The sequence below is a fragment of the Heteronotia binoei genome, chromosome 8, assembly GCF_032191835.1.
Source record: "Heteronotia binoei isolate CCM8104 ecotype False Entrance Well chromosome 8, APGP_CSIRO_Hbin_v1, whole genome shotgun sequence".
NCBI classification, from domain to species: domain Eukaryota; kingdom Metazoa; phylum Chordata; class Lepidosauria; order Squamata; family Gekkonidae; genus Heteronotia; species Heteronotia binoei.
The window spans coordinates 78,406,629-78,431,671 of NC_083230.1; the positions used below are offsets into that span (position 1 = coordinate 78,406,629).

Consider the following 25,043-nt stretch of genomic DNA (forward strand, 5'->3'; position numbering starts at 1 on the left):
ATATTTGTGAACCCCAAATATTTGTATAAGATTTGTTTTATATTCTTCTGGGTTTGTTTTCAGCTCCTAAAAGTAGACTTCAGAATCGTCTGCTGTTCCATTTAGCACACAAGGTATGTATATTTTAAAAAGAAAATAATAATTACAAAGAGGCAAGTCAGCAGAGTGTACCTGAAGTATACTGAAATCTTTACCTAGCACTAGAACACTACTCCAAATACATCATCTTAAATTCTGAAAGGTCCACTGGTTGGGGTGGGGGAGGAAACCTCATTTGCTTAAATACAGGAAGAACTATATATTAATTGCATATTTATCCCACCTTTCCTTGGAAGATTTCAGAGCAGCATTTTCACTCCCATTTGATCAGGCCTACAAGACTGGTTAAATAGAGAGAATGACTGGCCGAAGGACACACAGGAAGCTTCATGTTGGGAGTGGGGATCTGAACCTAGATCTCTCCAGCTGTAGCACAACACTTTATATAAACTTCCTATGCTGGCTTTCAAATATGTCGTTGGAAGGAGGAGACAGACTAGTGTTGTTGGGCAGGCACACAGGCTGGTGAGAGGATCTTAAAGGACAAGTTGTCCATATGTAGCTGCTGAAGTTGGTGAGCAGAGAAGTAGGATTTTAGGAAAAGAAGAAGCAGAGGCTTAAAGAAAATGTTAATGTGACTGCAGCATGTGACTGTATTTAATTTGTGTCTGTCAGGCATCTGTATTTTCTTTCTGAACTATATAGTTTGGTGATGAGAAGAAACTGATGAACTTTCACCAGAATCTGCAGGACATAACAGAAGATCAGCTTAGCCTAGCATCTATCCACTATATGCGATCTCACTACCAAGAGGCCATTGATATCTACAAACGCATACTTCTTGATAACCGGTTTGGTCAGCTTTTCCTTCCCCACTCTCTCTGCTTAGTACTTTATTGATGGTAGTATTTTACTGGAGAAGACCTCTTCCAGGTTTTTCCAGTACTGTTGATAATTTCTTGCTAGGTAGCCTTGTAGCAGTTGCTGCATCAAAATATTTTTGTTCATTCTAAATTTCAGCGCAATGCAGCTCATAATTTTTTACTTATAAGAAGTGAGACTTAAATTTTCTTGTGGTATTGCATAGCTTGCATGATGTGTTGTGAATTTAGGGGGAAGTGTTTGTGAGTTTCCTGCATTGCTGGAAATGGGGGTTGGATTAGACGACCCTAGAAGTGCCTTCCAACTCTATGATTCTATGGACAGCCAAGGAAAAGTGCACATCAGGGCCGCTATCCTACAATGTTATGTTTTATGTAACTAACTGGAACTTACTGCAGAGTAAACTTGCATAGGATTGGGCTATAATATTATTTGAAGTACCAAGTTTCTTTGCTAGATTTCAGTGGCCCAAAGGCACTATGTCAATTCCAACAATGGATGGCAGGCTTCCGTCATTAAGTTATTTGATTCACTAGTCTGTAAATTCCCTTAAATTAATCTTGTGCTTTGTTAAAAATAAATACACATGCACTGGGAAACAGAGAGTAACATTGAAAGGCAGTATACAAAATTACACATTAACCAGGACGAGATAGCATAAAGAAAGAGGTGCAATCACAGGAGCCAAGAAGAAAGGGGATATCTTTAAGATTTACTCCACAGCCATGGAGAATACACCCTATTTTACAAATTAAGTAATGCATAACACATAGGGAAAGTGACCCCCTCCCATGATGGCTGAGCACTTTCCTCAGTCCCCCAGCCACCCACCTCACAGCTTCCTGTAGTAGTGACCAAATTGTTTTTGGTTATGGTGTGTGTTGCTGGAGGTCCATAAGGCAAGATTAAATGACCACAGGACTACATGTGGCTATTGCAGGGGAAGCCTGGAAAGGGAGAATAGGAATCTGAGGTAATTTCTATTACTTTCTCCCTATCCTTTTCCTTGAGTGATTCACACCAATACCTTTTCACAACGCTAAAATGGTTGTTATTTCTCCTTCAGAGGGTGATATGCATAATTGTTTGAAGGAAAATTAAAGGAATGCAACAAGGTATCAGCTATTAAGGGAGGACAGAAGCTCTGCTCTATAAAAGTTACAGTTTAACACACAACTTTACATAAATGACACATTGTTCCTGTGTGTTGTGAGAGAAGGATTTTTCATAGAACTTCTCACTAAACCTAAGAATCTCAGAATCTTGTTGCAGAATCTTGGGATGTTTCCCTCAGTCCCCTCACAGGTCACTAACATGCTATTTTCCTAATGACACCTGCATTATTCCTGCCTCACCAAAGGCCCCTGAACCATATGTACCTGTCCTAAAGATATCTGAAACCTTTCTCTTCACCTGGTAAAGCCTAACTACCTAACTAGCAGGATTTCTGTTGCTTCTCAGCTTCAATGACAGATTTTTTTTCCCTCCACCACCTAACTATTCTTTCCTCCCCATCTCTGAGATTCCATGATCTCTAACTGACTGATGCTGTGGAATATCTACATACTCCCCCATAGGCAGGGATTTGCTGTGAGGCCTGGAGGGTGGAACTAGAGGCTGCCTATCACACCACCCAGTTATCATATGTAGTTTATAAAGTCCTTTTCTAATCCTTCTTTGCTACCTTCTTTTTATGGCCTTTAGTAACACATTATTAAAGTGTTGGACCATATAATTCTATTTCTGATGGAACAGGTGGTGATAGGACAACATGCAATTTTGCTTAGGCAGCCAGCAACATTAGGAACCTTCTGCTTTAATATAGTAATTTAACTGACTTCTACCATTAAAATTAACACAGGTTTTTAGAAGTATACTTATTTAAACACTGTTGCTTAACTAGTTTAATGTTTCATTCTGCAGGGAATATCTGGCCCTCAATGTGTATGTCGCCTTGTGCTATTACAAACTGGATTACTATGATGTCTCTCAAGAGGTGCTAGCTGTTTATCTTCAGCAAGTTCCTGATAGCACCATTGCTCTTAACTTAAAGGCCTGTAATCATTTTCGACTCTATAATGGGAAGGCTGCAGAGGTATGTCATTTTTCTCTTTGACATCAGTCTCTCTTAATATGAGCTTCTCCCAGTCCCCGAAGTTGTGTGTGATTTTACCTAGCACCATTATTTCAGTATCTACTCTTCTAACTGCATGCACTTCTTAACTGTGTGAATTTTCTTTTTGTCTGAGGATTTGTTAGCATTTCCAACTGTTCTTTCTGGCATATTTAACTTAAAATAGGTTAGTCATATAGGATTTAGGGTACAAAAGACAAACAGTTTTGTGCTTCCCTCTGTATTTTATTATTATACTGATACTGGTTTTTAAAATTTCATTAAAACTATAAGGCAGAGCTCAAGAGTCTGATGGACAGTGCCTCAACATCATTTGAGTTTGCTAAAGAACTCATTAAACACAATCTGGTGAGTAGGTATTGTGAATGTTGCAAACTTATGTAATGTGGTTTGGAGAGCGCTCATTTGCATAGGCTAATGTGCTTCCATTCATTCACTGAGACTTCCTTTTTTTTTCTTACCCCAACCATCACAACTAGAGTTTTGGAAGAGTCCAGTCCTGAAGGTTCCTGAGTTTTTGCAGTAACTTGTTCAGTGGTGCAAAAGCAGTCTGAAAGATGACTTATGAAAGGCCTGTTGTGTACACCAAAGCTTTCCATGCATCCCTCTGAATTCCTTTCACATAGATTGAAATACTTGGGGAAATTAGATGCTAGGAAGAAAAAATAATGTTAATTTTCTGTACTTTCACAATTATGAATACATGCTATCTTTAATTTTAATGTCTAACCCTCCATTTAATGTGCCCCATTGTTCCTGTTTCCTTTTACCTATTGGCTACTGACTCCTCAATATTATTCCTTCCCCTTCTAAGCACATCATCATTTTCCTTTGGCTATTTCCCTGCTACGTTCAAACACTGTATCATCTCTTCTCTCTAAAAAATGATTTTTTTAGCCACCCTCATTCTGTAACTCAAAGCTGATTTTTCTCCTGCCTGTGATTCCTGTTCCTTCAGTGAGTTTTCTCTCTTCCATTCTTGACATTCTGTAATCTTTCACCTTCTTGCTAAAATCACAGATTATCTACTTGCTGCCATATCTGATCTTCTCCTTACCCTCTTTGCTGCTTCTTGATACAGTTGTTATTAGATTTCCTTCATGACGTTTGTTTTCACAGGAGGTGTCAGAACTCACAAGAGGGAAATGTAGGAGAAACACACAGGATTCTTTGAACTATTATTTCCATGAACTTACCTCTACTTTAGAGCAGTTTGCTTAGACAGAGGAACAAGTCAGTTGCACTGTCTGGCTGCTTCCCTGCTCACCTGCAACCACTACTGAACATCGCCTTGTTTAAATCTTATTTTTAAATGTTTTTATTTTTGTGATGTCACAAGTGATGTAATGCTTCCCCAGTGCCCCTCAAGAACTTTTAGACATTTTTTGAGAAATTTGTCTCCACAAAGAGGCTCTGGAATTCTGTTCTGGAGTGTTCCTTCAGGGAAAAAACACCCCCTGTGTTATCATAACTCTGATCTCAGTTCAGATGATTCATTCAGCATTTCCACGGGGGAACCCTCCTTTCTGGTTTTGTCTTCTCTCAGTTGAGGGTTCTGTTCTTGGTCCTGTGTAGTTCTTCCTCTGTTTTCTCTCCTTGAGTGATGTGAAGCCCTCCAATACCACATAGATCCTGATGTTAGTCAGCTAAACCACTATGTCAGATCTCTCCTACTCTGTCCAGGCCCACATTTCCATCTTGTCTGATGTATCAAGATCATTACTATCTCAACATGGCCAAGACTGAGTTATATATCTTCCGTACCATGATCACATTAATCAATAACCTTTGCTCCCTCGTTGTGTTACTTCTTCCTATAACATTACAGAATTCCATATATTCCTCTCTGGTCATATCCAGCCTTGACCATTGTAACTTTCTTCTTTCTGAATTTTCCTTCTCACATCTCTATCCAAAACTCAGCTTTTAAAAATTATTGACAATGTTTAGTGTTCCAAATATATGACATTCATCTTTCATCTGTTCACTAGCTTTCCATCCACTTCCATATCCAGCACAAACTACTTGACTTTATAATCTATGTGTTCAGTATTAGATATTAAAATGTACATGCAGCTACCCCCAAAACAACAGCATGTTTTAAGTTTTTCCTCTTGCATAGAGTTGCCAGACACCCCCCCCCCATCATGGAGGTGGGGGTCCTCTGCTGACAGGCCCCACCTCCCCACCACTGATCAGCTGGGCAATGGGAGGAACTTACCCTCCACAAAAGAGGGAGATCCAGCCATTGTGCAGTGACATGTCTGCATTACTGCTCATGTGACCTGGAAGTGAGGTCATCACATCTTAGATGTCAGGGTGACACTGCTATTTGGCAAAAACTCTGTGGTAGAGGCCAAATTTACTATAGAGTTTTTGCCCAAATACCAGAGCATCACCCTGATGTCCTGGACTTGATTACATTACTTCCAGGTCATGTAGGCAGTTACATAGACATATTGCTGTTGGTTGGATGGGCCTCCCTACTGCTCCCAGTAAGTCCCCCTCCCCCCACTGGTTGCCAGGATGGACCTGGCAAGCCTACCTCTGCCATGTCTAATACAGTGTGCCAATATCATGATATAATGTTGTATTCCCTGTCCATAGATATTGGAGAGAGAGAGAGAGAAACCACACACACAGCTGTCATTCTCAGCAGAAGCAGCATGCAGTATCTAGTTCCGGTTCAGATATGTATATTCCAATCTGTAAACATATCTAATTTTGCCCCTTTTCGTTTTTGTTTTCTGTTGATATGTCTGCTTGCAACCACCACTCTTCAGATCTACCACCTTCAATCACACAAAGGTTTTTTGTTCTCTGTCACAGCTCCACTCATTCTCCTTGGCTGTTTCAATAGCTGGAACTCCCTGCTTGAAAATGTTCCTTCCTCAAAATGCACTTTTTTCCCATTTCCAGCTGTAATAAAATTATCTGCATTTCCACCCATTCAGCCCTTACCCTTTTCTATCCCTCCATGCATTTCTTCTGCTGGTGTTTCCTCTTTCAAATTATTCCTTCGGATTATGAACTCTTCAGAAGAACAGGCTCGTGGGGGGTTGTTTGTTTTTGCCTTTGAAACATAGTAAGGTGCTATGTACACTATAAGGAACAATATTATTATTTTGAGTTCTGAAGGAATTGCTGTTTTCAAGATTTAGAGAAAACTGAAACTTATTGGTGGGCCTTCCCATATATAAAACACAAAACAGTGTCTTAGTCCTAATCATAAACTTGCCAGCTCCTAGTCCAATAAATATTTTCTGAACATATGCAAGATTACATACTGCAACTTGTTGCTGTACTAATGCACTTAGGGCTTTTGTTTGCAGGTGGTATTCCGAGGAGGGGAAGGGGCTCTTCAAGTACTGCCTTCCCTGATCGATGTTATTCCTGAAGTCAGATTGAATTTAGTTATTTACTACCTACGACAAGGTACTCTGGCTTTTTTCTTTGATGTAGTGAAGGTGGTAAATCTTTTAATCTCCTAGGATGTTCTATAAATCCATTATTTGTTTGTCTTGAAGTAAGAATGGGGGTGATTTTGTTTTGATTTTTTTGTGAGGAAGTGTAGCAGCTGGCAGCTTTTTTGTCAGTCACCTTTATCAGCATGTACAAGTACTACAAATACTACAAACACCAGTTTAACAGAAAAGAATACAAAGGCAATATGATTAAGAAAAAGTCATACTACAAACATTTATGTGGTATTTAAAAAGATTTCCTGGCAGGCTGTTATTACCAATTGTAAAAATGAGGCTACTTTCTCAGTAACTTTGGGTTAAGCAGTCGTTCAAGAGACGGTGAACCTTAATAGGGTCAGACAGGCTCAACATACTACCTAAAATCAAGTTTAAATATTTAGCACATAGAACTGCATATAAATAGCAGCGGAGAAGAACATGTGATATTGATTCAATGTAACCAGAATTACAGAGACAGGTCCTAGCCAAATATTCAGTCTTATTAAACCTACCATGTAGTTCTGTTGATGGTATTGCATTAAATCTTGCAAAGGAGAAGGCTCTCTTGGTTTGGGGGAAATGTAGAAGGGATAGGTAAGGAGCCATCTGACCTGTAGTAAGAGGAACCTCAAAGTTAAGAGGGAAATAGGGCTTGTTTGCTAACCTTAAAGCTTCTGGGCTTCAATAGCAAGAATTTTGCATTTGATTAACAAATACACACCCATGAAAGGGAGCATGGCCAACAAATCTAGGGAATGCATAGGCCAGGACCTTTTTCTTAATATAACCTGACCAGTTAGAAATGGTAGACTCAGAGAGCATTTGCTGAATGAGACTCTCAGCGTCAATGTAATAATGGAAACACAACCAAAACTTAATTATCATATGCTTGTTTCTGCTAAATTTAAACCATTTCTAAACAGAGAGCTGTGTATGGAGCATAAATCCATAAATTTCTGTAAGAATTTAGATTGCACTCATTCCGTGGCCCAATCAAAGGCATTTTTTGCTGTTAGTGGTACTAGGGGAATTAAGTGAATGATTTACATTCCTGCACTTGAGGGAGGGGGTGGAGGCTGAAGATGGGTGAACTGATAAATTAACATTTGCCAAAGATATTTTAGTGGAACATCTTGTTTTGATTAAGGCTGCTATGAAATAGTGCAAAGGGATGGTGGTCAGAATGCATGCTGTGGAGAATAGTTTTGCAACCTTAAATAGGAAAGAAAAGGTTGTGTGGCAAAGTGACAATAATTAATGTTGCAAAGTTTAAACTTGTCAACAAATGAAAGATGTAAGTATTTATAAATATACATATTGAACAATAGGCTTAGCTAGCTTTAGCAGCACCAAGGACCATTAATATCTCTGGTGCACCAATCTGATATTGTAAGCTTATGGACATGCCCAGTGTCATATGAAATTGAACTGTTTAATATGGTAGTTCAGATATGCACTATATCTAGGTCACTTTCTCCATAGCCAATCTGGTCTTTAGCGATGTTTTTAGTATATATACATGTTTACTTTTTATGAGCACACATCAATTTCACTCTTTTTATCTTTGCCCTTATTAAACTGAAACTAGGGTAATTGCCACTGATTCATGATATGTCTGTAGAGAACTTTGACTTCCTTGCATTTCTTTCTGTACATGTGGGCATTCATTTAACAAATTCAGACCTACATATTGTGTATGGGGAGGGATGGTGGCTCAGTGGTAGAGCATCTGCTTGGGAAGCAGAAGGTCCCAGGTTCAATCCCTGGCATCTCCAAAAAAGGGTCCAGGCAAATAGGTGTGAAAAACCTCAGCTTGAGACCCTGGAGAGCCGCTGCCAGTCTGAGAAGACAATACTGACTTTGATGGACCAAAGAGGGTCTGATTCAGTAGAAGGCAGCTTCATATGTTCATATGTAGCTATTGCATTTTTAAAAAGTGTATTTCCAACTGATTTTCAGAGAGACAGATAATTCACCTAGGACACTTCCATGTAGAGATTTTATAAGACCTTAGATTGTATTTACCTGAAATTTTTGCTGAGTCTCACTAGTTCAAAGAGCTTAAAACCAAAAGGGTACAATATTGTGCAGAATCTCACATGATCACATGAAGCTGCCTTATACTGAATCCGACCATGAAAGTCAGTGTTGTCTACTAAGACTGCAAGCAGCTGCCTAGACTCTAAGATCCTTTGCCATCACTGACTAGTCAAGTCAAGTTAGCCTTTATTGGCATAAAATATATAGAAGTATATATCAGAGCAAAATTGGTTTAAAAAAAAAGATAAAATGGAACGATTGCATACATATATATCAGGAAAAGCATAAACATAAACTATTTCTATGAGATCCTCTGGCGTGCCTTTAAAACAGAATAAAGAAACTTAGCCACTTTCTCAGTGACACTAGATGAAGTATAGTTCAAAAGATTATAGACCTTAAGTGCATCAGAACATTCAACCATACTATAAAAGAGGATGTAAATACCTGTGACGAAGATCTGTATACAAATTACAATAATTTGAAGAGTTTAACTGATCTTTTTGTTGGGGCTTGAACCTGGCACCTCCTGCATGTTAATCACCTCTGCCAGTAAGCCATAGACCCACACTGCATAATGTGGAGTGTGGTGTCTCTCTCTTTTCAGCAGTGCCTCCCACTGCTTGTTGCAGGAAGCTACCACCTGAGCACACTCATAAGGAAAAATCTAGCACTCTTTTCTTAATTGTGATGCTAACTGTTCATTGTAAAAAGACACACAAGAGCTGTTCACTTACCACTTTGCTAGGTGCAGTCTCAATACTTTTCTGTGAGTTTGGACCAATATAAATACTTATTGAAATGTCCTTTTAGTTATAGAAATGATTTGTGCAAGCTAAACAATTTTTCTGTGTCTTGTTTTTGTCTTTCTGACATCCGGATCCTAAAAACTCTTCTTAAGAAATAAGCTCCTTGAGTTTAATGGAGCTTGCTACTACTCACTGAGTTGAATCCAGGAGTGATGTGAAAAAGGTGCTGGTATGTGTGTGTTCTCCTTCCCTGAGTTGCTCCAACCCTCAGAAAATTGATTCGTGAGGTTGGTGATCCCTCAAGAGCGAACAATCACACAAGTCAAGGAGTTGCGGTGAAGATTAGTCCTGTTCTTCCATTTCTGCAAACACAGTTCTACTGATGGAAGAAGGAAGGGGTCATTTTTTCCATTGCTGCTTCTTAAGGCAGCTCTTGACCTGTGTGGCTGTTAGTTCATACAAGCCTATTACTCTGATAATTAACTTCCCAGGAGTCTGAAAGAGCTGGTCCAGGGAGGAGAGCATGGCAAAAATCCACATACCTCAATGCCTTCCATTAATGCTTCTGTTTGATCCAGCCCAATGGCTTTAAGACCAAGGTGCTTGGAATCGCTTGCTCTGTATAATGCAATCCTTAAGAAAACCACTGTTAAGTTTTATGAACAAAGTATTTTGCTTGGGTGAAGCCCTGTAACAGAATTGTTTCTTGTATCTTGTCCTCAAAGCATGGATAAATGTGGGAGGGGAAAGAATGGGAAAGATGTTTTTATCTTGATGCTGATAATAAAACGTTAGCTAGAATATAAACAAGAGGATTTGAATTGCAACAATGATGCAGTGTAGAATCTGTTACTTTTATTATATTTACATTTATTATAAGGAAATGCAACTCCAGCAAGTCACAAATTTGCTCCATTATATACATTTTTACTCCTTTCTGCTAAATGTTTGTGTAGAAGGTAAGGTGATGATGGTGAATATAGTTCTCAAAAGTGCTTGTCTTGTATCTTGTGTCATTTCAGATGATGCACAAGAGGCTTACAACCTGATTAAAGACCTGGAACCTACAACTCCTCAGGTACTGGACAACTTACAATATTATTATATAAAATAAAAAATTATCATTCTGAATAGGACTGTCTCATAACTTTAAGCCATTGTGCATGAAAGGCCATCTGTTCACTTCTTCATATACAATATTGAACCTTCTTGAACAGAGAAAACTCCTTCTAAACTAAGGTATTGATCCAGGAGTTGAGCTTTATCATTCCAAAAACAAGTAGACTTGTTGCATGTGCAACTCTTCTTTTGCCTTATGTATGCTATTCCAAACTCATTGTTGATCTTTAGAACTCTGCTTCTTTAAATGGAAGGCATTCTATTTGTTTAGGTAATATATTTTTTTATGAATTCCAAAATAACAACTAGGTTTAACATACAGTAAACTGAAATCCTATCTTAGTCATGCAGGTATGCCCTATGAAAGAAAAAAAGTATTTTATGGGGAAAGAAGATTTCTAGGCCATGCTTTTTCAATTACTGTCCAGAACTACTGAACCCTGGAATTTGGAATGCAAACAAATCTCTATTATTGTTTTTATCATTGCTTTCCTAGCCCCAAAATCATTCAGCTCAGAACATTCACTGATTCTATATAATATGTTTAGTTTATTTGAGTTTATTAGAGGAGTAAAAGGGGTAAGTCATTCAGTTGCTTGAGCCTAGGGTTGCCAAGTCCAATTCAAGAAATATCTGGGGACTTTGGGGGTGGAGCCAGGAGACATTAGTGGTGGAGCCAAGATCAAGGCTGTGACAAGCATCATGGAACTCCAAAGGGAGTTGTGGCCATCACATTTAAAGGGACGGCACACCTTTTCAATTCCTTCCTTCCATAGGAAATCATGAAGGATAGGGGCACCTTCTTTTGGGGCTCATAGAATTGGACCCTCTGGTCCAATATTTTTGAAACTTGGGGGGTATGCTGTCTTGGGGGGGATGCTGTTTTTTGGGGAGAGGCACTAGATGCTATAATGAAAATTTGGTGCCTCTACCCCAAAAAACAGCATCCCCCCCCAAGACCAAGATACCTGCGGATCAATTCTCCATGATTTTCTATGGGAATAAATCTCCATAGGGAATAACAGAGTTCCCAGCAGACATTTCCCTCCCCTCCCCCCGCTTTCTGATGACCCTGAAGCAGGAGGAGGGCCTCCAAATCAGGGGATCCCCTGCCCCAACCTGGGGATTGGCAACCCTACTTGGGCCTCTTACAGCTGATGCTCATTGTAGTAATGGGTTTTATAATACGGCTGTCTGAACTACAGTCTCTGTGCGCATTTCAAGCAAGTCAGTGGTTCATGGATAGTATAATTGATTTTGGTTTACATACTTAGTGTATCCTGACTTTGAGTATCAGACACCACAGAGATGGGCAATTCAGAAATCTGTGTATTTGCTGTTAATTTGAATAATGTAATTTACAGATCACCTAAAATGCCATTAATCTTTTGCCTAATTTAACAATTTGTCTTCCAATCTAATCTTTCCCCAGGAATATATCCTCAAGGGAGTTGTTAATGCAGTTCTTGGACAGGAGATGGGTTCAGTGAGTATAATTTTTGTTCATGGAAGCTAGCAGGGCTTTTTTTGAGCAGGAATGCACAGGAACGCAGTTCAGGCTGGCTTGGCATGAGGCCTAATATGTGGCCTAATATGCAAATGAGTTCCTGCTGGACTTTTTCTACAAAAAACCCCCCTGGAAGCTAGACATGTGAACAGTGGAATTCACTGATCAAATCTAATTTTATCCTTGCTCATTCTTTAGTTCCGTGTAGTAAGAGAACAGAATATAAGATCAAATTATTTTCTATTTTCCATTCCCCTACGTGTACTCAGAGCCATATTAGTGATTACTAATCTGTCCATTTTTACTTTGCATGTCTTCCAGGGAGCTCAATATGGCATGCGTATTTCTCTACTTCTCCATGTTATCCTCTTTCAAACCCTAAGAGGTAGATCAGGTTGAGAGAGACTGATTGGCCCAAGGTCACGTAATGCATTTCTTGACAAAGTGGGGATATGAACATGGATCCAATTCTCTTAAGCCCTACACCACATTGACTCATGCTGACATGCTACCAGCAAATATCTGTAATTGTAACATTGTCCTAAGGACTCGTTTTTAACCAGAAAAGATACCCTTGAAAGGCCAATAAGAAATAAATATGTTTTGAAGTTTAAAGGGAGAAAAGGTTTGGATCATAGAAAGGGCTAAGCACCCCTGGCTCTAGTCACTTATCTCATCCTGATCATCTCTCTGGAAGTGGCTTTTCTGCTTAGAATCATATGTGGTATACAGTTGCCCTGTCCATTGCTTAGCTCCTTACGCTGGATATCATGTGCCTTTTTGTTTCTTTCCAGAGAGATCATTTAAAAATTGCTCAGCAGTTCTTCCAGTTGGTGGGAGGCTCAGCCAGTGAATGTGGTATGTCAACTTTTATGGTTCCCCCCCTTCTCATGGAATATGACAGTATTGCCATTGAAGGCAGCCTTTTACCCACATTATGTCATTACAGTATGAATTCTTCAGATATCATTGACATCTTTCTTCATCTGTGTGGCCAGTATCAGATATTAAAATATACATGCAGCTGCTACCCAAACACCAGCATGTGTTAAGTTTCCCCTCTCTACCTTGTCTAATACAACGTGCCCGTATCATAACATAACATTGTATTCCCTGTCGATAGATATTGGACAGGAAGAAACCACACACATAGCTGCTGCTCGCAGCAGGAGCTCTATGTGTATTGTAGTATCTAGTTCCAGTTCAGATATATATATATTTCCGTCTAAGCCCTTTGAAATAAATGGAGTTAGATTGGAATAACACTGTATAGCAGGGGTGGCCAACGGTAGCTCTCCAGATGTTTTTTTGCCTACAACTCCCATCAGCCCCAGCCATTGGCCATGCTGGCTGGGGCTGATGGGAGTTGTAGGCAAAAACATCTGGAGAGCTACTGTTGGCTACCCCTGCTGTATGGACTCTCATTTTTAGATTTGTACCTACAAAAGTTCAAGTGTGGTATTTGAATTTCTCTGACAACAGTACATACTACCCTGGGTATTAGAAATTACAGTAGTGTCTCTAAAAATGAGTTGGTATTTGCAGATTTCCTGGTGTCGGGTCTGAATGACCTTGGAGTTCGTGTGAAGAGGCTTAGTGTAGTTTCTTGGTAAGAAATTCTGACCAGCATAAAAGAAAAGTTCCACCTTTAATTGAATTAAAAATCATTTAAACTTCAGTGAATGTATTCCACGCAGAAACCACCCCTATCTTTAAGAACCACAACAGACTAAAAACAATTATCCAATATCAAGGAGTCAAGTAGAAGCACAGATAAAACTTGTTACACAAACTTGCAGTCTTGAGACAAGTCCAATACAAAGAGCTGGGAGCCTGTGATGTTCCAAGCAGCAGTTCATCCTTTCAGAGATGACTGTCTGAGACTCTGAGCTGCTAGGTTAGAGAAGAGAAAAGCCCCTAAAGCTGCAGCCATTCCCCTTATTCAAGGGAGTGTCCTGCAGCTGAAGCCAATTACACCCCAGCCATCCTATTCAGACTGGCTTCCATTCCTTAAATCTGGCTCTAATGTAATGTGTGGAGCAAGGTTCTCAAAAGTGTCTTGTGTGAGAAATTTTACTATTAGATTTTAATTTCTTAAAGTCCTTTCCTATAATGTACTAACCAATATAATCATTATCTGTGCCTCTATGTTGTCAAGTTAAATTGTATGCATACATTGTCTTGCAGTACCTGTGGGCTGTTATATAGAAGGAAGTTAAAAACTGATCTAAGATCATTTAAAAAACCCTGTTCTCTTATGCTCATAATATTTGTGCATCTGTTCTTCAGATACAATCCCTGGAAGACAGTGCATGGCATCCTGCTTCTTTTTGCTCAGACAGTTTGATGATGTCCTAATTTATCTCAATTCGGTGAAGGTCAGTACATTTTACCAGGACTGCTAGTCTTCAATGCATCCTTGTGTACATTGTTTTGTATGTATATGGAAGAATCTGACAAGGATTCAGCCATTAATTCACAAGTTTACCAGATTCTGGAGACAAACAGCAGAGAGGTTATTTTTATTATGTCTCTGAGAAACTTCATAATCTGGCTTCTTATTCTGTCTCAATGTGCTGACTTTTTAAATAAGGGTGATTTGCAAATCCTCCCTTGCCATATTTCTTCTTGGATTTTGGTATTCAAATTACCAGCATTTTTTTAATGAGGGTGGTACTGGTAATGTTGGGATCCATAACAATTCTCTCTCTTTTTAAAAAATGTCAAGAGTACATGTCCTTTCAGAAATTCAAGATAAAAACAATAATTTTGAGGAATAAGCGGGGGGGGGTGTTCTTCCAAAGACATTTTTTAAAAAGTGGCCTGCTTGTCTGTCTACCAAGTAGGATGCTCTGTGGTTCAAGTGAAGGCATTGGGGTCAAAGCCATGAGTGGGGGCTGTTGCCATGGTATTCCTAACAGTGGTCCCTGTGAATTTCTTGGCACAGGGCAAAGCAATAATCTTGAGCATCCAACCCATTTGATTAACTGGTAGACGCACTTTCTTTCTCCACAAGTGCTAGATAACAAAGCTTTTTCTCTATTTGTCTTTTTACATTAAATTTTAAAACATTGCATTCGTGCTGGAGTGTGCTGGCATTCAAGTAAGAGTTTAAAACTAATTTAATAAATAACTGTTCCAGCCAGCTCTATAATGAACTGTGGTGGGAAGATGGCCTGGATTGATGGACTGGAGCGGGGGAGGGAGGGGAAGCTTCAGTTATCACCAGCCTATTTGCATCACTCCTCTTTCATTCAGGAGCTGGTGCATTTAATCCTCCTTTCTTCCTCAGTTCCACTGCTGTCTTTAAACAGAGCCTAACAAGCCATACATGTCCAATAGGACTTAACAAACTCTTGCAAAAATTCTCTTGCAAGAGGGAGTGATGTAGTGGGCTGACACAATGAGAGACATTGGCGGGGTGAATAGAAGTGTCAAGGGATATTGGTCTCCAATAGTACTCCTTGTTGAGTTGCCACTTGGAATCTTTATTTATTAATATTTATAAAGAATTTGATTTTCTTATGTTGCCTTACTAAAGGAGTACAATACTGCTCCAGGATGGAGAAGACCCCATGTGCTCAAAGTATTGCCTTAATTCCTTTTGCAATCCAAACGACAGAGTTTGGGAGGCAGGGTCAGAGAGATGAAGACAAAGGGGATTTTTCACTGAGCTTTACTCCTGTGGGAAGCAGGGCCAGTGGCAGGCTTTTTGGCACCCTAAGTGAGGCTACCTACTTGCACCCCATAGCATGGCTGCCAAGTGCTCCTCAGTGCACCTGCCTTCCTCTCCCCCTGCCGGGCCCAGGTTCAATTCCTGCAGAGTCCAGCCTTGGGAGGCTGCTGGGATAGAAAGTGTTTCTGAGCCATCACTTCAGCATTCCAGGCAAAGCCCCTCAACCAGATGGGGAGGGGTGTGGTGGCCTTGTCAGCTTGGACCCAGGGGAAGAGGAGGGAAGTGGCTTCTGTGGGATACAATGCCATAGAGTCCACCTTCCATAGCAGCTTTTTCTCCAGGTGAACTGATCTGTGTCGTCTGGAGATCAGCTGTAATAGTGGGAGATTTCCAGCCACCACCTGGAGGTTGGCAACCCTAGGTGTAAATACTAAAATGTCAGTAATTAAAGGGTAATCAGTCCACATTAAGTAGTTTCCTAGAACCAACACAGACAGCTCAACAGCCCTAATGAACTCCCAGCTAGCTTGGGCCAAGGTTAGCTTGAATGGTAAGGAAAACTGAGAAATACATTCCTTGCTTTCTTTTTAAAGAGAAGGGAAGGAAGAGTGAGTGGCTTTATTTTTAACCATCCTGCAATGTGGAAGGAAATGTTTCAGTAGATGGTGCTTTGTTACCCCCTGCTGCACTGCAGGATTTCCCTCTTCTTATGCCTCTATTTAAAAAGTTCTGCCATTCTTTGCCTCTGGGTTCCCTAAAAAGAGATGGGGAGAAACAGGCAAATAGGAGGGAAAGCTGTAACCAGTGGGTCCTATCCTGTCATTCAAGGTGTAGGCGGGCTCCTGAGTCTGAAAAGATTGCAGAATATTGATCTATTCTATGCAGACAATGGCATCTGTGTGGTTGCCTCCAGGTGGGACCTGGGGATCCCCTGAAATTACAACTCATGTCCAGAGTAAAGAGATCGGATTTGCTACAGAAAATTGATGCTTTTGAGAGTGGACTCTATGGCATTGTACCCTACTGAGGTCCCTGTCCTCCCCAGGCTCCTCTTTCAAATCTCCAGGCCTTTCCCAACTTGGAACTGGCAACCCTATCCCCCCCCATCCCCTGCCAGTAGCCAGGGGGTCCTGACAACCCATTCTCTTATGAATTTTTTTTAAACCCTATAAAATGCCACTTATTTAACAAGGGCCACTTCACATTTTGCATGATCACGTTCTGCTCAATACTTTTCCCCCAATGCCTTTGCTACCTTCGGCTGTGATTCTGCTTTGCAGTAACACTTGCTGGGCTACGTAGGGCTTACTCCTGAGTAAATTTGCTGCTTATAACCTGTAAGTAAGAGATTAGGAGCTTTTTGCCTCCCAAAGAAAACAAAACAGGGGTGTCTATTGCTTGTATCCCTACTACTGAGTTATCCAATCTCCACACCCCCTTGGTAGTCTGGATCCTTCTACTCTCAGTATGCTGACTTCACCTTGCAAGCCTGGGGATCTGGACCTGTGCCTTGCATTTTCAACTCATCAGACTGTTTTGCGCACATACCCAGAAATCCTCTTTTCCAGTCCCCACCCCTTTGATCATCCTTGAGTGATAGATACCTTAACCAATAGATAATGCAAGAAGTGCCAATAGCTGCTCCAGAAGCCACAGGTGGTGCAATGGAGGAAGATGGGAGAGGGAAGAAGGAAACCCACCCATGGTTCATTCTTGCACAGAAGAAGAGGAAGCCATGCAAGAGAGGCAGGAAACGGGTGAGCAAGTCAGGAAAAGGAAAGGTGGGCACTTGGGGTTTTTTTAGCCACTGTGTGACACAGTGTGTTGGACTGGATGGGCCATTGGCCTGATCCAACATGGCTTCTTTTATGTTCTTATGTGAATAATTTTGAAAAGAGGCAGCCAAGGGCGGGCAGACCTGCCCATCGCAGAAATGAGTTTTATGAGGTCCTGATTGGCTCACAAGTTTCTAGGCAGTGGCTGGATTCCTTGGGCAAAGTGCAAGCTCCCACGCCACCTTCAAGTTCCAAGGCTGATGGTGGTGGTGGGGAGCCAGCCAGGAAAAAGGATGCGGAGGCTCCTCTGATGGCAGACATTGGATCAACTGCTGCCATGTGCATGTGCCCGCTCCACTTTCCCTATGTAGTGTGATTGTGATTGTGTGGGCAATAGCTGCACTGCCACTAGATGATGCTCTAGGCAGCTGCCTACCTCACCGGCTCAGTAGCACCAGCCCTGGTTGGAAGGAGACACAAAAAAGATTGCAGGCATCAGCAATAACTATTAGAGAAACTACGGTTACAAACCAGCCACCTTGACTTTAAGGGCTACAGGATTTATCTGCTGAGATCCTTCTCAGCTCCAGTAACAGCACTGACATGAAGAGTTCTTCACACACAAGACGCATAATCTTGCTCAACTGGATTATCCAGCTACAAATACAGAAGCACCTACAGCTCATGGAAGGCCTTTCATAAACCACTCAACAGGGGGCAGAAGGGCGTTTATTTAAATGTATCCACACTTTTTCAGAGCTCTCACTTGGGGCTATATGTGATGTTGATTTGATAATATTTATATTTTCTAAGTAGAATATTTGAAGTAGATGTAGAAAGTGAGAGCAATAAAAATGGAGGGAACCCTAAGACAATCTTTAAAATAAAGCTCTGAGTAGGATACAGAACTGACCAGGATAAAGGATTTAATTAAATGGAGGATGAGGCATACCTGATGATTGATGGTAGTGTATGAATCCTGTTTCATAATCTTTTAATGCAATTCTTGTAGTGCTGAAACATTCCTGACTGAGGCTTAATGTCACTTGGCACCTAGCCACTCTCTCTGTTCCAATCCTGTGCGTCTGGGTAATTCTTTGTACCTTCTACACAACGGAAAGATTTCAGTACAAAGGAGCTATGGCTTTCCCACAGCTGGAGAGGGAAAGGTGTTTTTCCCTGGCCAGACTTCATATGAATGAGGGGGGGGAGTGTTCATCTTTATTTCACTGACATCTGTACAAAGAGGCTGTTGTTTTGGCAAATGCACTGCAGTTAACCAATTTCATCCATATGGTCATCCTGGGTATGTTTTCGTAACTCCTGATGTATGTGCATCAGTACACCAGGAGCAATCTAGGGAGCTGTCTGAAATAGCAACACTGTATGGTGTGTATTCCATGACTGAGCTATTCTTCGCAGGTGCAGACATCACATTGAGGCACAGAAGCTAACGTTCTGAGGATCTCTGCTTTTAATTTTTTTTAATAGTAAGCTTTTTGCCTCTAAACTTGGGAAGAGTCTTAAAGTATGTGAGCCAATGATTAGAGAAATATCTGGTGAGAAAGGAACAGAGAGATAGGAGCAGGATTTCAAATGTTCAGAGGGCACCCTTCAGTGCACTGCTCTTCTGCACAACTGACAAAAAGCAGAATAAATGGTGCAAAGCCAGTTATATGTATTTATTCATTGAAAATTTTAGGCAGTTAATAAAAAACACTCTTGTTTAATGCGTCATAGTCCCAGAGCTCAGAAAACAGCTTGTTCAAATTAGGCAATCTTCTACACTTTTTAATGTACATATTTTTGCAATATTAAAATGCTTTATGATGCTGTTAATTTTTAATATGATTTACTTTGAAGGCTTAATAGTAATGCAGACTATAAGTTTGATTAAATAATATACAAGGGGTGCATAATTTGCCATTTCAGAGCAGAATTACATTATCAAGCCAGATTTCTTTTAAGTACAGCATATTCACAGACATAAATACAATGGGGTGGGTAGGATGGAACACCTTGCAAATGAGCAGAATTAACCACACAGAGCACAGTGCACTCTGAACTGCCCCCCAAAACCTCACCAAATATAGTATACAGTATAGTCTATCTCATATTGCAGACTGTATATTGCAGATATCTACTGAAGAAATCTTTTAAATTAACAGTTCTCTTTTCTTGTTACACACATAAGGCATTTCAGATGTATCCTGCTTGAGAGTTGAGAGGTCACGTCTAATGCTAATACTTGCTCCTCAAGTACATGTAACAAAGTACAAAATGTATATGGATTACATAAAATTTAAAATATATGCTTGTTTTTGCCACTTTTGAAATTTGGGTGTAAAATTAGTTCACTCTGACCAGGGCTATCTTGCTAGGGGAACTTGACAATTTACCAGGACTCTTTATGAACTGTTTATACAGTATATTATTTCTAAGAATAACATACACAGACATAAAACTTAGTTCTTCAGTACTTGCTGAACTATTAAGAGAATAAGCATGAATGTTTTGAGATGGGTGAAGCTTTGGTGAAGGAGGCATCATGGTAGAATTTCATAATCCCAGAAAGAAAGTGAACCTCAGAAAGTTGCCACCCTACAATTTCTGGTTTGGAACTCTTCCCAAAATGCCATAGAATGTTCCAGTTATGTCTGTAATCGCAAACTAGCCAGTGTTTGTTTAAAAACTTGATTTCCTTCTCCCTTACCCTGATAAAGCTGACTCAGATTTTGAGTCTTAATTCTTATGTGTTTGTTGACTATTACATGCACTTTATTTTCCAGAGTTACTTCTACAATGATGACACTTTTAACTTTAATTATGCCCAAGCCAAAGCTGCAACTGGCAACACCAGTGAGGCTGAAGAGGTATGTCTCTGCTTTCTTAAAGAACTGCAGGCAAGGAAGGAAAATATTTTCTACCTGTGTGGTCACAACTTGGCTCACTATAGGAATGAGGCTTGAAGAATCATCAGCCATCCATGCACTCTTCCATTGTCTCCTCTCCGTGCATATGGCAAGATGTTTTTGTTGTTGTTCTTATTTCTGAATGTCTGGATGTCAGATGCAAACTGTGATTCCAAATTGTTTGCATGCAACGGTGGGGGTGGAGTGAATAGAAGGAGGTAGGAACTGGGATCACAAGAGCAAACCTGAAGCTCTGTCAGTGGCAAAACAGGTTTTGCTGTTGGAAGGACACCAAAGCTATCTGAATCTTCTGAATATTTTAGGAGCTGAGCTTACTACTTCCTCTTGCTGAAAATTTTTATTAATGTTGCCACCTACACGCTGTCTGGTTACTTTCTTTGTCCATACTTGATAAATTCCCAATGTGTTAGAGGGGTTCACCCAAATTAGTATTCAGAGTTGCAAGCTTTAGCTGCAATGCTGTGCATGCTTTTGAAAGTTAACTGCATTGAACACAGCAGGGTTTTGTTTAGAAACCAACATTTAATAAATCTTACAATAATTTATTATTGCTGAAATGTTACAATTCTTTGGGGGGGCAATTTAAGTGGAGCTAAACAACTGATTTTGCCCATAGCTTCCTGTGCTGCAGAAATAGAAGGTTCAGCTTTTTTGTTAAATACAGTTGAAAGGCTTACCAGGCAACATCATAATTTGCTGCTATGTGGTCCCAACTATCTCCACCATCTATAGTATTTTTGACCTGTTCCCTGATAATCTAATACAAAGGAACTAATTTTTTTTGCTAGTCACCAAATCCATCTTTATGTATAATATTTGAAAAAGAAGCGAGAGAGGAAATAGAAGATGCTCATTGCTATTCTAATTCCTGTGTATATTTAGGGGCTTCGCACATAATCACAGAAAATATGCCACAGGTTAATTTCTATTTATGGCAGGATACTTAAAGTGACTGTTCTGTGACAGTAGCTTGCTCCCATTCTCATAGTCAGAAGTGGAGGCAAACAGTTTTGTGGGGTTGCCAAGAGCCACCATGGGCCCCAGACAAAGATTGTCACGGCCCGAGTCTCTGACACGAAGCTGCGGCTGCTATCGTCCTGGCAACGAGCCAGGACCTCTCGCAGACAGCCCAGGCGAAGCACAGGGAGTGGTCGTAAAACAGTCCAGTTGATTGATAACGTAAACAGGCAGGCTGGAGGGTGAGACGGAAGCTTGGTCAGGGAAGCCGAGAGTCAGGAGCCGGGGAGCCGAGCCGAAAGTCAGAAGCCGGGAAACAGAGCCGAGAGTCAGAAGCCGGGAAGCAAAGCCGAGATCAAACGATACCTAAGCCAGTCCGATAAGCAAAGCCAGAGTCCAGAATACCAGTCTATGGGTCAGGCCGGGTCAGGAATGCACAGGTTCTTTCCGAAGCAAGGGGTGCGAGACGCAGACACATCCAAGGGTGTTCGCTTGTTGCCAGCACAGTTTGGCCTGAGGCCAGGATCCCAGATATACTGCTGGCTAATTGGCTCGTTAGAACTCCGGGCTCAGATCTCTTCTAGCCCGCATGCGCGCCTCTCTACGCCTGTTCCTGAATTCCAGGCGTCTCCTCTCGCGCAGGCGGGCCCCAGGTGTTGGTGAGTCTGGGGGAGATGAGCTAGTACCTGGTGTGGCCAGATTGGTTTCAGGTGGCCCCTGCTGCTGGCTGGCTCCTTCAGGACTTACGTCCTCTGTTGCTGAAGGCATCTGCACAGCAGGGGCGGGGTCAGCAGCAGGCACCTGCTCTGAGTCAGCAGGGGCAGGCACGACACTATCCCCCCCCTCAGGCCCCCCCTCATCCAAGCCGCCTGGCTTATCTGGGTAGGCCTCATGAAACTGCCGGAGCAGGTCAGGGGTATGCAGGTGGGCAGCCGGTTCCCAGGAGCGATCCTCGGGAGGGTAGCCTTCCCAGTCCACCAGGTACTGGAGTTGACCTCGGTGCAGCCGGGAGTCTAGGATCTGGTGGACTTCAAACTCTTCCTCATCGTCCACCAGCACCGGTGGCGGAGGCGGTGGTGGAACGTCCCTGTTTGGGTCCGGCGCTGCCGCTGGTTGGAGGAGGGAGCGGTGGAATACGGGGTGTATCCGGAGGTGGGCCGGAAGGCGTAGGCGGAATGCCACGGGGTTGACTTGCGCCTCTATGGGGAAGGGCCCGATGAACCGATCGGTTAGCTTGGAGGACCGGCCAGGAGTCCGGAGGTACCGGGTCGAGAGCCAGACAGAATCTCCGACCTTGAGGGGGGCTCCGTCCTGGCGATGTCGGTCCGCGGCCAGTTTGTAAGCGTCCTTGGCGCGCTGGAGCTGAGTGCGCAGGAGGGCGTGGAGCGCGTGGAGTTCCTCAAGTCGGTCGGTGGCTGCGGGAACGTTGGCGGAGGGGCCGAGCGGAGGGAAGAATCGGGGGTGCAGTCCATAGTTGGCGGCAAACGGCGTGGTCCGCGTAGAGCTGTGGACTGCGTTGTTATACGCGAACTCTGCCAGGGGTAGCAGAGTGGCCCAGTTGTCTTGCTGATAGCTGGTATAGCAGCGCAAGTACTGCTCCAAGGTGGCGTTGGTCCGCTCGGTCTGCCCGTCGGTCTGGGGATGGTAGGCGGAAGACAGGTGTAGTTCTGTCCCCAAACCGTGCTGGAAGGCCTGCCAAAAGCGGGATGTGAATTGTGGGCCCCGATCCGAGATGACCTGCGTGGGTAACCCGTGCAGGCGGAAGACGTGGTTTAGGTACAGCTGGGCAGTCTCCGGCCCGGATGGTACTCTGGCACAGGGGACGAAGTGGGCCATTTTGGTGAACAGGTCCACCACAACGAAAATGCAGGTGTGGCCCTGGGATCGTGGCAGGTCTACGATAAAGTCCATGGACACCACGTCCCAGGGACCGGCGGGAGTCGGCAGGGGTTGCAGGAGACCGGAGGGCTTGGCCGGTACGTTCTTGGCTCGGCGGCAGACCTCGCAAGAAGCCACGTAGCGACTAACGTCCGCTCGGACGCGAGGCCACCAGAAGTCCCGGGTCAACAGATGGGCGGTCTTGTGCTGCCCGAAGTGCCCAGCCGGGGGGGCATCGTGGGCCAGCCGGAGGATGCGGGATCGGAGAGGCCCGGGAGGGACGTACAACTGCTCCCGATGGTAGAGCAGCCCATCCCGGGTGGATAGTTCTCCGGCAGGGTCTTGCTGCGGTTCCTGCAGGTGTTTCTGCGCCCACGGGTCGGTGTCTTGGCTGGCCTGTATCTCGGCCACCAGGGCGGGTGCGGTCAGAGTGGCGGCAAAGACCGAGGGTGGCAGAATACTAGCCCTGGGGGCTTCGGTGGCACTAGAGGTGTTATAGTCCGGCCGGCGGGACAGAGCGTCGGCTCTCTGGTTCTGGGAGTGCGGGACGTAGGTGATGGTAAAGTCAAATCGTGAGAAGAACAGGGACCACCGGATCTGCCGCTGGTTCAGCCGGCGGGTGGTCTGCAAATGTTCCAGGTTACGATGGTCGGTGAAGACTTGGACCGGATGCCTGGCCCCCTCAAGGTGGTGGCGCCAGACCTCAAAGGCCACCTTGATAGCCAGGAGCTCTCTCTCCCAAATGGTGTAATTGCGTTCGGCAGCCGAGAGCTGCCGGGAGTAGTAGGCGCAGGGCTGCCATGGCTGGCTAGGCTCGTCCCGCTGGGAGAGCACGGCTCCGAGGGCCACATTGGAGGCGTCCGCTTCCACCATGAAGGGCAAGCTCGGGTCAGGGTACCGCAGAAGGGGACTGGAGGAAAAACTCTGCTTGAGCTGGCGGAAGGCCCGGTCGGCTTCGGGGGTCCACTGAAAGGGCTCCTTCGGTCGGAGGAGTCTGGTCAAGGGCTTGGTGAGGTCGGCGTAGCCCGCGATGAATTGCCTGTAATAATTGGCGAAGCCCAGGAGGCGCTGGATGTCCTTCCGACTTCGAGGGGCCTGCCATTGAAGGATGGCGTCGACCTTCCGCGGATCCATCTGGGTTCCCTGGGGGGAAATGATGTGCCCCAGGAACTCAACGGACTGGAGGTGGAAAGCACATTTCTCCAGCTTGGCATACAGGCGATTGGCTCGGAGTCGCTGTAGCACCTGGCGGACGTGGTGGATGTGCTCCTGTTCGGATGCAGAGTAGACCAAAATGTCATCTAAATAAATGATCAGGAACCGGTCTAGCAGGTCACGGAAAACGTCATTCATAAAACGTTGGAAGACGGCGGGGGCATTGGTGAGCCCAAAGGGCATGACCAGATGTTCGTATTGGCCATACCTGGTGCCAAAAGCGGTCTTCCACTCATCCCCGGCTTTGATACGAACCAAGTTGTAGGCCCCGCGAAGGTCGAGCTTGGTGTAGATCGTGGCCCCTTTGACGCGGTCGAGGAGCTCAGGGATCAGTGGGAGCGGGTAGCGGTTCCGAATGGTAATCTTATTGAGGGCCCGGTAGTCGTTGCAGAGTCGCAGGTCCCCGGTCTTCTTCTTAACGAACAGGACAGGTGAAGACAGGGGCGAGGTGGAGGGTCTAATGAACCCTCGGGCCAAGTTCTTGTCCAAGTACTCCCGGAGGGCAGCCAGTTCCGGGTCTGCCATGGGGTACAGGCGGCCCGCGGGTAGCGGAGCGCCGGGCACCAGGTCGATGGCGCAATCGTAGGGCCGATGTGGGGGAAGCTGGTCTGCTTCCTTCTCATTGAAGACGTCCGCGAACTCCTGGTAGGGAGTTGGGAGTGTGGTGGCGGCCCC

The 25,043-nt window shown here is 43.3% G+C and overlaps 1 protein-coding gene across 2 annotated transcripts in view; it reads left to right on the plus strand.

Moving 5' to 3' along the window:
* Nucleotides 1-25,043, plus strand: part of IFT56 (intraflagellar transport 56) — a 66,137-nt gene that overhangs the window by 17,426 nt on the left and 23,668 nt on the right. For both annotated transcript variants that reach the window (XM_060245315.1, XM_060245316.1), the window contains 10 exons: nt 64-113; nt 745-890; nt 2,845-3,016; nt 3,329-3,403; nt 6,388-6,490; nt 10,331-10,386; nt 11,860-11,913; nt 12,729-12,792; nt 14,224-14,312; nt 20,175-20,258. In XM_060245315.1, the coding sequence (XP_060101298.1) occupies nt 64-113; nt 745-890; nt 2,845-3,016; nt 3,329-3,403; nt 6,388-6,490; nt 10,331-10,386; nt 11,860-11,913; nt 12,729-12,792; nt 14,224-14,312; nt 20,175-20,258 (893 nt within the window). The remainder of the gene's footprint in view (nt 1-63; nt 114-744; nt 891-2,844; nt 3,017-3,328; nt 3,404-6,387; nt 6,491-10,330; nt 10,387-11,859; nt 11,914-12,728; nt 12,793-14,223; nt 14,313-20,174; nt 20,259-25,043) is intronic.